The 12,752-nt window shown below is 36.3% G+C and overlaps 1 protein-coding gene across 5 annotated transcripts in view; it reads right to left on the reverse strand.

Moving 5' to 3' along the window:
• ADGRB3 (adhesion G protein-coupled receptor B3) overlaps positions 1–12,752 on the reverse strand; it is a 645,087-nt gene that overhangs the window by 277,583 nt on the left and 354,752 nt on the right. For all 5 annotated transcript variants that reach the window (XM_070514627.1, XM_070514626.1, XM_070514625.1 and 2 more), the window contains 2 exons: positions 8,051–8,200; positions 6,864–6,939 (listed from right to left, as the gene is read on the reverse strand). In XM_070514627.1, coding sequence (XP_070370728.1) covers positions 6,864–6,939; positions 8,051–8,200 — 226 coding nt within the window. The remainder of the gene's footprint in view (positions 1–6,863; positions 6,940–8,050; positions 8,201–12,752) is intronic.

The raw sequence follows: 12,752 nt of genomic DNA on the forward strand, positions 1-12,752 counted from the left end.
AGATCATCTCAACTGATGCAGAAGAAGCATTTGAAAAGTTCAACATTCTTTTATGACAAAGATTTTCAACAAATTAGGTATAAAAGGAATCTACCTCAGTATAATACAGGCCATATATGAAAACCCACAACTAACATTATACTCGACAGTGAAAAACTGTAAGCTTTCCCTGTAAGATCAGGAACAAGACAAAGATACCATCTATCACCACTAGCATTCAATATAGTACTGGAAATCCTAACTAAAGCAATTAGGAAAGAACGAGAAATAAAAGGCAACAGAAAAAGGAGCAGCAAAGTTAACTGTGTTCACAGATGACATGTTCTTAGATGTAGAAAACCTTAAAGATTCCCCAAAAATATTAGAATTAATAAACAAATTTGGCAAGGTTACAAAATACAACATCAACACACAAAAATCAGTTGCATTTCTATACACTAACAACGAATAATACAAAAAAGGATGTTAAGAAAACAACTCCATTTACAATAGTATTGAGAATTAAATACTCAGGAATTAATTTAACCAAGGAGCTGAAGACTTGTACAAAAAATACTGCTGAAAGAAACTAAAGAATATACAAATAAACGGAAAGAAATTCCATGTTCATGGATTGGAAGACTTAATTTGTTAAAATGTCCATATTACCCAAAGTGATCTACAGATTCAATGCAATTCCTATTAAAATCCCAATGGCATTTTTTGCAGAAATAGAAAAAAAATCCTGAAATTCACGTGGAATATCAAAGGACCCAACCGTCAAAATAATCTTTAGAAAGAAAAACAAAACTAGAGGCCCAAACTTCCTGATTTCAAAACACACTACAAAGCTACGGTAAATTAAACCAATATGATAATTGGCATAAAGAGAGATGACAGACACACAGATCAAAGGAGCAGAATAGGGAGCCCAGAAATAAACCATCACATATAACACATATAAAGTCAAACGATCTTTGACAAGAATGGTAAGGCTACACAATGGGGAAAGACAGTCTCTTCAACAAACAGTGTCGGGAAAACTGGATATGCACATGCAAAAGGATGAAGTTGAACTCTTACACTGCACCATATACCAAAATTAACTCAAAATGGATTAAAGACCTAAACACAAGACCTGAAACTATAAAACTTGTAGAAGAAAAGTCTCGTAATATTGAATTTGGTAATGATTTCCTTGATATGACACCAAAAGCACAGGCAACAAAAGCTAAGATAGGCAAATGATACTACATTGAACTTAAAAACTGTACAGTAAAGAAAACAATCAACAGCGTGAAAAGGTGATCTACGAAACAAGAAAGAATATTTGTAAACCATATATCTGATAAGGAGTTAATATCAAGAATATATAAAGAACGTCTAAAACTCAACAACAAAAAATAAGATTTAAAAACGGGCAAAAGACTTAAATAGACATCTCTCCAAAGAGGATACACAAATGGCCAAAAGTTTGTGAAAAGATGCTCAACATCACTAATCATCAGGGAAATGCACATCAAAACCACAATGAGATATTACCTCACATCCATTAGGATGGCCATTTTCAAGAAACCAGAAAATAAGAAGTGTTGGCAAGGTTGTGAAGAAATTGGAAGCCTTTTGCACTATTAGTGGGAATGTAAAATTAATTAATTATTCTTAATTAATTTCCATGGCAGCTGCTATAGAAAACAGTATGGAGATTCCTCAAAAAATAAAAAATAGAATTATCATATGATCCAGCAATCCCACTTCTGGGTACATATCCAAAAGAATTGAAAAGGATCTTGAAGAGATACTTGCACACCTATGTTCATTGCAGTATTATTCACAACACCCAAGAAGTGGAAGCAACCTAATGTTCATTGACAGATGAATGAATAAAGAAAATGTGGTATATACATACAATGGAATATTATCCACCCTCAATAAAGCAGAAAATTCTTTAATTTCTCTTGTCCTCATGATAGAACATTACAAAAAGACACAGAATATCTTAAAACTACAATATTTCATTGCAAATTCAGAATAGAGAAGCAAGGCTCAAAATTTAGCTCCTGAAATTGAAGAACACACACTCTTGAGGGAAATCACTGCTTCAGGTTGATTGCCTTCAGGATGTGTTGGCATAAAAGTAATTATGTTTACATTTTTCTATTATTTCCAATGTTATTTAGTTCAATTGCTTTTTCCATTTGCTTTTAATCCTTGTAATATTAGGAACTCAGATGAGTTCCACTTCCTAAATATGAAAACATTTCAGCATCATTTATCTTTATTAGGTTGTTGCACTTGACAGCAAATTCATGGGATTTTGCATTATTGAAATTTGTTCCTTTTTTAAAAGATAATTTTCAAACTACTATTGGCTTATGAGAATGTTGTTCTTCTTCATCTTTATTTTCTCTGGCACTTTAATATTATAGTGGAATTTGCATATAATTTTCGTTAGATACTTTACAATATCCTGAATGTTAATAGCTACATTATAAAGCTTTTTTTTCAGGACTATGCCTTCCATTTGTCCTACCAGGAAAACTACACGTTGCTCATATACTCAAAAGTATTACAGTTTTCCTACAAAATTGGAACCTGACTTTATTAAGAGAACCAGAAAATGGATTGTTTACAACTATTTCTTAACTCTTGGCCTTCTTGTATGCTTGGATACACATTTTTCCTTAGAGATAATTTCCATTAGATAAATTCTTAGAAGTGGCATTGCTGTATCAATGACAAGACATTTTTAACACCTCTCAATATCGTCAAATTTCCTACTGAAAGGTTATTGCAGTTAGACATCCTCACCAGCAGTATAAGAGCCCACTTGGCTGTGGGTGGTTGTTAACTCCTTGTTGTGAGTGGGGCCTGTGTGACGTGGCCTCAGCTCCCCCAAAGGACCATCTGGCCTTGGCTGGCTAGTCTTTATCTATCAGGCCTAAAAGTGGTCATGAGGGAGAGGGAAGAGTAACAGCCTCAGGCCTTAATATCAACAGCCTGGCTTGTGGCCACCAAGTTGCTCCCAAGGCTCCTTGAGCCTGCTCATGCATGGCTATTCCCTGAGCCTTTCAAGATTTTCTGCAGAAGATACATGTGTATTCACAGTAAGGCAGAAGCACATGGTTTGCACTACTTAAGGAATTGATACTAATGAAATAGAGGCAACAAGGCAGTGGAAGAGGCCTGGTTGTGCAGACAGAAGACTTGGCTGAATTAGAACTCAGCCACCTACTAGACGTGGAATCTCGGGCAGGTCAGTGAAGTCACAAAGGGCTCAGTTTTCTCATCGGTAAAATTAGAGTTCGGATGGTAGCAACCTTTAAAGGGACTTGCAGCACTAATATCCTCTGATTCTACCATTTTGAACTGCAAGAAATTATTCTGAGGAGGAATAACAGTGCGAGGCTGAGAATAGCACATACTTAGTTTGGACTGGAGGAGAGCATATTTTCTTAAGTTGAAGGGACAATATGAATCTACTTAATTACAAAAGGGAAGACAATTGGACAATAAAATAAAAATTTCAGTTTGAAGAATAGTTAATGCATATTAGGGCAAGAGAAAAAATTCTAAATAAAAGAGTCAACATGCGAAGTTATTTCTGTCTTTGTATGAAGGAAAATTTCTAAATTTTATCTATTCAAAATGTCATGTCAAGTTCTCCTTTCTAGTCTCCATGAAGGAAATTATGCAAAGTATTGCTTTGAAAATAATTAAAGCAGTGGCTGGCCTCGTGGCCGAGTGGTTGGGTTCACGCGCTCCACTTCAACAGCCCGGGGTTTCACCTGTTCAGATCCTGGACGCACACATGGCACTGCTCATCAGGCCATGCTGAGGCGGCGTCCCACATGCCACAACTAGAAGGACCCACAACTAGAATACACAACTACGTACTGGGGGGCTTTGGAGAGAAGAAGAAGGAACAAAAAAAGAAGACTGGCAACAGTTGTTAGCTCAGATGCCAATCTTAAAAAAAAAAAAGATAATTCAATCAAAATATAAGATTTCTAGAAACTTAACAGAAAGTTCAACATTACTCTGTGTATAGAAAACTTGGCTCCAAAAATTTGAACAGATAATTAGTAAAATGATCAGAGAAAACTGTTTCGTGAAAATTTGGTAAATAATAGCTAAACATATAGAGCAAATTTGTATATATTTTTCATGTAATAAGAAGATATTTCCTTTCCTACTGGGTTCAAGTCACATAGTCAAATTTATACAGAAAAACAACAATATATCTTTTATTCCTCTGTTCCTAAAATACCTTCATATTATAAACACTAAACTTCCATGGGCCACATTTTTAAAAATGGTTTACAGATAGGGCAGTGACATATTTCAGCAAACATTTCTTGGAACTTTACGATTTATTAAGCGCTGTTCTGGGAGTTTTGACAGTAAAGATTTAGAAGAATTAAGACAGTGCAGTTAGCAGGGTTGCTGCTTAGTAAACATTCGTTGAGTGACTGTGCAACAAAGACAAAACCCTCGTCCTTGAAAAGGCTTCTTCTTATTTAGCAGATCTATAACTGGTACAGTCACTCACTAAAGTTTCTGGAACAATTTTTTGAAAAGGAAAAAAACAAGCCTGAGAGTGTTTAGTACTTACATTATTTTACTTTTCAAAAAATAAGAAGTAAAAGAAAATGAGAAGTAAATGCTTATCTTTCACCTTTCAAATAGTATCTGAACAACGTTTGATCCCGAGCATTCCATAGTCACTATTTCTGGTCATTGAATCTAAATATGAATACTGTTTTCCTATAGTCATTTACCTAATTATTTTATCTGTACAGAGTCTGAGTAGATACACATATTCAGGATTCTTACACAAAGGTTACTAAGGACTTCAAGGTAAAGAATATGTCAGAAACGTCAATTTTACTGCAATAGAGAATTTTTGAAGCTGGGAAGAACCTTTGAGTTCGGTCACCACAATTTAAGAAGCCAGTCACTTGCTGAGGGCTAATCTGAGTCCCTTTGAGTCACAGGTGGTATGAGGGGACCATTCTCTGCTTTACCCATTAAAACCCCCACAATGTGTCCATTAATCTGCCCATAAGCTGGAAGTGACCACTGCCTCTGCCAGGATTTAAAAAGATGTTGAAACACTAAATAAAAGCATTTTTTCTTTTTACAAAAAGGCCGATATCCCTGGATAAATTCCCAATTCCCTTAATTGCATAAATTTATGAAACTTGGAAGAGCTTGACTTCACTGGGTAAGTGAGCAAGTTCTGTGATACCACACACACCAAGATGAGTCATAATGCAACTCTGTTAGACATCTAAGAAGGAAACTAACTTACAGTCTACAGCATTTTCTGCTGAATATTTTATTTGCATTCACTATATCCCTCAGCAGTAAATAGGGTGACTATTGCACATGAAGCGGCTTCTATTTTAAAGTGGAACTGCAGGCAGACAATGGCTGAGTTACTGGACAAGCTCATAAAATTCTTCTTGTGTTAAATTGAAATGAAAACCCAAGTCATCTGATTTTAAGTTAGTCTAGTCTAGAATTCTGGAAGGATCAGCTTTACACAAAAGAACTCCCTATGGAAGGACATGTCTAACTTTGATTATCTGGGTACTTTTAACTCTGGCACATTTCTCCTCAAATTAACATCATACACAAAGAGAGAGGCAGTGTAACTACAAATCCCACTTTGTCTGTGAGTAATTGTACATACCAATGTGTTTTAATAAAACCAGTGGAAAAGCTGAGGGCAAACTCATCAGTTTTGAAAATTTGCTATTAGTAGGAGAAAACCAAACACAAACCTATTCAAATTCAGCAAGCCCAAATTCCATCCAGAGACAAAGGGCGTTAAAGAAAGCCAGACTTCCGATAGTCATGTCTGTGGTTGAAGGAGACCCCATTGCACGGAGAGGGACTCCCCATGACTCACCAACCACCTTAACAATGCACTGTGCGCAGAAAGATTTCCTCCAAAGAACACTCACTAGTCACTGCCGCTTCCTTGGGAGGCCTTTTTCTGCCGGACTGAACTCTAATTGTTTTTATTTATTAGACCATTCGTTATGCCCCTGGTATAACTGCACACATCGTTCACAGCCTCTCCTCTTGAAAATGTGAAGCGTTATTCATGAGGCTGTGAGTAAGAGCTCACTGTACGTGGCTGTGTTTAACTAAGACCCAACTTGTCTCACTCCTCCAAAATGAGGTGGGCTGGAGGAAACAGGTCATCATGAGTGATAGCATCATTATCCACACAAATGTGAGTGATGTTTTCAGTGAGGTCTGTTAAAGCAGTTAAGACAGTAGAGCAAATACGTTAAGGTTGGTGGAATTACTATTTGTAATTGTTTCTTTTAATGTCTGAGGGAAAGAAATCAATGGATTTCTTCCAAAAATAGTCCTCTAATTGAACAATAGCATTTCTGCTTAATGTGGTAGTAACTGAATATTTACTCAGAAGCCAACTGAGATCCTGTGCAAATAAAGAACAAAACCATGTATTCCGAGTCATCATGACTCTCCTCTAATTTAACGTAACGACGAACGGTACCATGACGTACAAATAAAAAGAGGCAGATTAATTTTTAAACGACCCATTCTGTTACAGAGACTTGAGGTTTTTCTTTTTCTGATTTTTTTTCTCAGTCTTAAGGAAGTCGTGATTAGTTACAAAAGAATTGCAGGGCTATAATCAGAGACCAAATTGTCTTTTCTAGTTGCTTTGAAATGCATAATATGCTAATAAGCTATTCATTAAATCGGTATTTTCTATTTCATTTAAGAAAAAGCCCTTTGTATTACCAAAGCTTGTTTGACTGTTTTCACAGAATGAGCTATAATCACATTTTTTGAATAATTTACGAAGATTACAACAGCCGTATTACTTTGTAGCTTACCTCAGAGTGGGCAAAATTAGATCCAAGTTTTTGTACAGGACTGCTCCAAGAACAAATACCGAGGATTCATCTAATTCTAGAAAAAATAAAATTAAGAATTAGCAAAACAGGGGCTGGCCCCGTGGCCGAGTGGTTAAGTTCGCGCGCTCTGCTACAGGCGGCCCAGTGTTTCGTTGGTTCGAATCCTGGGCGCGGACATGGCACTGCTCATCAGACCACGCTGAGGCAGCGTCCCACATGCCACAACTAGAAGAACCCACAACGAAGAATACACAGCTGTGTACCGGGGGGGCTTTGGGGAGAAAAAGGAAAAAATAAAATCTTTAAAAAAAAAAAAGAAAAAAAAAAGAAATAAGAAGTTACTGTAAAAAAAAAAATCCATATAAAAAAAAAAAAAAGAATTAGCAAAACATCAAGAAAAATACTGTGTCTTATAAAACTTGAATCTATTAATTACAAGGGGATTCCAGGATTTGCTGATGCAAAGCTGGGTAGAAGAAATGCCTTCCTAACCATGCACAGGGCATGTCGGCCCCACCCCCCACATTAATTACAGCTCTAGAAGAGGTTTTCAGCGGTTTTGTGTCCTTCATCATGCCAAAACAAGAAGCTGCTTTACTTGCAGCTAAGGAGTTTAAATTCCCAATGATGGGGGAAAGAGAGCCAGTTCTCTTCTGTAGCAAAATCTCCCAGGCAAGAATTAAGACCACAATGCGACTGTTGAAAATAGCCATTAATTTTAGAGGCCACTGAAGGTGTTCTTAAAACTTAATTTTTTCTTAACTTTGTTTTTCTATACCAAAATAATATCTTCAAACCAAAGCAAATATGAGGCAGAAATATAAATGACTTTGCATGGAAAACACAATGTGTTTCCATGCCTAAAGTTAAAATATGAGGCCACATGCTGTACACTGGACAAAGACTGCCCATACTGAAACTTAACCACGGCAGGCTCAGGTCTATAATTTGTACTCATATTTTTTTCATCTTAATAGATCCTTTCCTCCAGTGAATTCAGAAATTTAAAGATGAAATGTAAGTTTTCTATATTCATAAAATTAGTTTAGAATCATAATTGCAGTCTTTCTAAATTGTTTAATATATGGAGATTTACGCCTAACGTTTTATTAAATGATCTTATCAGAAATGTGTGGTTTACAGCTCAAATTATCTCACATATTTACCTTTTGATGACACTGGAGTGAAAATGCTTTTTGGAATGACAACCCTATCTTCTGAGTTTCTTGCCCAGTCAACCATTCCCTTCCGTCCCTTCATGGGGAAGTTGATGTCTGTTAGAACAGAGGCTGCAGGAAGCTTCTGAATGCTAGCCACTATTAAAAAAGAAGGAATAATGTCAACTAAAATCTTTCAGTGTAACCAAACTTGATCAAATTAAACCTTGCAGTATATTCAAAATAAAGTTTCAAGTCAAAATTATTTAGCAGAGCTACAAAAACGACTTATTTCTTATTATCAGACAATATTCACTAAGATTGCCAATTCTTTTACTTGTCAATCTAGGTCTTTGTTGCTTTCAGTGGGAATCATACAATGATGGTCAATGATGGGGTGAATATTCTCAGAGTACAGATAGCTGGCGCCATACTGGTTGTTCACAGTTGGCCTCCTTCCCAATTGCTAGAAGTCCACACTGTATTCTTTGGCAAATATTTTGATTAACACACCTGATCCATAGGCTGAAGTTTGCATTAAAATTTGAACTTGGTCTTCAGAACGAATTTTCCGCACTTACATCTGAACATTGTCTTTAGAACAAATTTCCCATGGATTAGATGGGGTATGATGAAGACATGGAAAACAAAGCCATTTTGTTCTGGGAGACAGAACTGTCAGAATTCAAATAATGAAGCACCAATAATGCCATAACTACAGAGCCAATGTAATATGCAGAAATATCCAACAAACTGATTAGTAATAACAAAAAATTCTTAAAACGTACACCCACAATTGAAAGTAATAAATGTATATATGTGAATGGAGAATTCCGTCTTTACTTGCAGTAAATATTTTCACTTATATTGAGAAAATTAATGAATATATGTTTACTAATGTCTGAATATATTTTTATTACATATATTCAATATTTTATTATTATTATATATACACACACACATACAAAATTACATATAATAAAACTATGATGATAAATCCTTAAGGACTTATTGATTATACACGTTTTCAATTAAGAAATGCAATTTGTATAACTTTTACATAGATCTGTACTTGTTCCCTATTAGTTTCAGGTGTCCCATGGAAGATTAAAATGGAAAGATGATGGGGAGACTCTAAAAGCTATCACAATAGGAAAGCTAAAGTAAGTAACAATTAGGCTCCTCATGAGTGGATTTCATTCTAAAGAAACTTGTAACTTAAATCAGGAGAGGATGAAAGTAAGAATTTAACAATGTTAGTTGTAATTACTGCACCACTGACTCAGTTCCAAATTAAATTGGTTATGTATTCTTGTCCTTTATTAAATCTCTTTTAAGCTATTATACACGTCCACTATCAGCATAGGATGGAATTTCATTTGGCCTGTAGTTTGACATAATAAGCTTAGAAGAGGATTTGGTAACTAAATGTTGAAGGAAAGAGTGCCCTGGGTAACGCATAACTTAGTTACAGATGTTAAATGCTGTTTTTGTATAACATCTCTAATTACTTTAGCTTCTTTTATCTTTCAAACAATATAGTCTTTGTTGTTCATAAATAACCCAGTTCACATGTCCTAAAGGGTCCAGATCCTCCACTGCGTGTAGATGGACAGATCATCACATTGGCAGCACATTCTTTCTCAAGGGTCCCTGAGCTTGATTCAATATGCAAACGAAGTCCACCTACTTCCAAATTCCTTGATGCTGGCTTTGATTGTCTTGGTGTTTAGAGAAAATTTATTTCACCTCTCTGCTCTAAAAACTGATGGAAAGAAATGAAGATTTTTCTGACTGTCACATAACTGGTTTCTATTATAAAGGAAAATAAATGAGAGATAAATTGTTGGGCCCTGAGGTCTAAGAATTCTTCTGTTTCTACACACATTGGATGGAAAACAAATAAATGAACAAAAAGAAGAAATAACAAATGGAGAAAGCATATTCTGTACAAACAATATATCACTTTATCCTGAATAAATGTTAGTCTAATATCATATTCTTAAATATATAAAAATGATATAATTATACATGCATGCATGAATGAAATGCATTCATCCTTCAATTAGAGGCACATTGGCTGTTATGACTATATAGATTAGATCGTACTTTTGAACAAAGTCTAGGTTAAAGGAATATAAAAATCAATTAGGATCACTACTTAATTTATGCAAGAAGTCCTTTGAATTGCATAGTCTTGAGCAAAAGGAGCAGATAAAAATAAACATTTATTCATAAATTTTAGTAGAAATGTAGTTCTTAAAGTATGATAATATTTTCAACAAACACATTATAAAGAAGGCTTTGACTTCATAGACTGATGAGATTCAAATGCTAGCCTTCAAAATGTCAGTACATATGTTCTTTAAAATAAGCAGTACTTCAAATTGTACATCTTTACCTTAAATCTACCTAGGAAGATGCCTAAGATGACATTGTGGTTCTCCATGACCCTGCAGTGATTAATAAGAAAACCCATTTCCATACAGCAAAAATAACTTAAAGATGACTTTTATTTTCTCCTTTTTTCAGTCCCTATATGAGACATTTGGACCAATCCAGCCCTCAATGCCTTCCCTTCTTTACCCAGTTTAACTGTTCAAAACCCTCAGGTAAAATTTAGATACAGTTATGGTCTTTAGGGATCTGGGGAGCTCGCATGTTAAGTGAATACCATAGAGGTAAGATTAAAAAACAAATGCCTTAAACTCTGTCTAGGGTAACGATGTGTCCGGTGCTGACAAAGGGACATAAATGCAAAGCATAAGTGCACAACCTACATACTTTGCTTCTGTCAAATTGCTGCATTAAAACCAGCCTTTGTGGGTGTTTAGATGATAGAGCATCTTTCCTCAAAAATTGAGAAAACATCTTTCTTACTGAAGATTAAAGTGCTTAGAAGAAACTTCAAAGGACACAGTGTCCCTGAACAAAGAGGCACATCTTCATGTTCCAAGAATTACCCTAAATTCACTGTATCGTGTTTTCATTATAACACTAGATTTGATTTCTTATGCAATAAAAATAGGTGACTCACCACTGATAAACCTTGGAGCAAAACCAGCTGCACTTTCATTTTGCATTTTTAATACTTTCCTTTCGAATTTGGATATGCAGCATAAAATTCCTTTGAGAGCATCACGTCTGTTATTGGCCAAGCTCTCAAAGGATTCGGGTTCAGTATAGATTTCTGCTCATCGGAAAGTATAAGGCAATTTTTGCAGATGGGTCAAAAAGCAGATGAGCCTTTTGGTTGGTTGTTTTTGCTTTTTGGTAACCACTGAGCCCTCTGTTGGTTTATCAAAGCAGTATCGTGCTTCTAACCTTGTTCCTGAGGAAAATCATGAGGTTTTAGCCCTTGGTCCTCATTGAGGTCCCGGAGGATGAAGATTCTGTCTTACTCATCCTTGTAATGTGAATAGTCCACACACAAGTTAAAGTTAGTTAATTTGATACATCAGTTGCATCATGGACAAGAATGAAAGGCATGTGGAAGGAAACACTGAGAGCAAGAGTGAATGGAAGAATGCAGGAATGAGCAAAATGGGCAAGTGAGGGCCAATATAGGTAAATGGCAGTTTACCAGAGGGGCTTAAGTGTGGACTCTGTATCTGGGCCCTGGATTCAGGGGATGAAGTAAGTTACTACATGTCAAGAGTGAGAGTCGGGTATCTAGAACAGTAGCTGGAGCACAGGTGATCCTATGGAAGTGATGGCTATCATCATTAGAGTCGGTTTTCTCACTGTCAGGTTCAAGGGAAGGACCTCCCTGTGTGTTCCATATTTTGCATCAAACATCCTTTTTTGGTTGTCCTTCAGTGACCTTAGGCATGAGATTACTATGGAAAACTTTATGTTGAATATATTCGGATAACCAAAGGCAGGAATTGCACTTAAAAGAAATAGAGCTCATCTTTTAGAACTTAAATGTAGCACCTAGGGAGTTGAACGAGAGTTCCTTTTTACTCATTCTCTCTCTTCCTCCCTCCCTTCCTTCCTTGCTTTTTTCTGGTAGATTCTGCCAGATGGAAGGGGCTGCCCTCTCTGGCTATTTGGTCACACAAGATCAGCCAGGTTAAAAATCTATTGCCTCAATGGAGAAAGGAAATGACTGCATCATGAATGACACACTTAGTATTCCCATTGCAGCCAAGGCCCCAGACTGCAAAGAGAACTTCAAAAGCTCTACTTTTAAGCACTGACCTAAGTGCTTAACGCAGTGACTCACATTCTGTAAATGAGCAGAGGAAACTCCTAAGGGAGGTCATCTCATCATCATAAACACACGTAGAGGGGACAGAAGAAGAAGAGTAAGAGAGGCCTTCAAAGCTGTCCTTCTCACTGTTTCCTTACATGGATGTTTCTGGTACATTGAAAGTTTGCATCATTTTTCACGTTGATTCAGAGAGAACAGCTTACAAACTGGGTATTGACTCATCAATATTAGAAAATTGGCCAGTGATCAAAATGGAATTGCTTGGGGAAGACATCACTCAATATTGCTAGGTGGTCACCTGTACAGTTTTTAAATCCTGTAAGAAAAATACGGGAGGGAGGGAATGATGCATTGCATCTGTGTGTTAGAGCGCAACTATTAATTTTGTTTGTAGACCCACAGCCAGCACACACGGGCTGAGCAAAGCCTGCATGTGGTGTGATCCCTGGCATTTAGTACTCTGGCTCTCTAGTCTTTTCCTTCCACATGACTTCC

This window comes from Equus asinus, chromosome 8 (genome assembly GCF_041296235.1).
Source record: "Equus asinus isolate D_3611 breed Donkey chromosome 8, EquAss-T2T_v2, whole genome shotgun sequence".
NCBI lineage: Eukaryota > Metazoa > Chordata > Mammalia > Perissodactyla > Equidae > Equus > Equus asinus.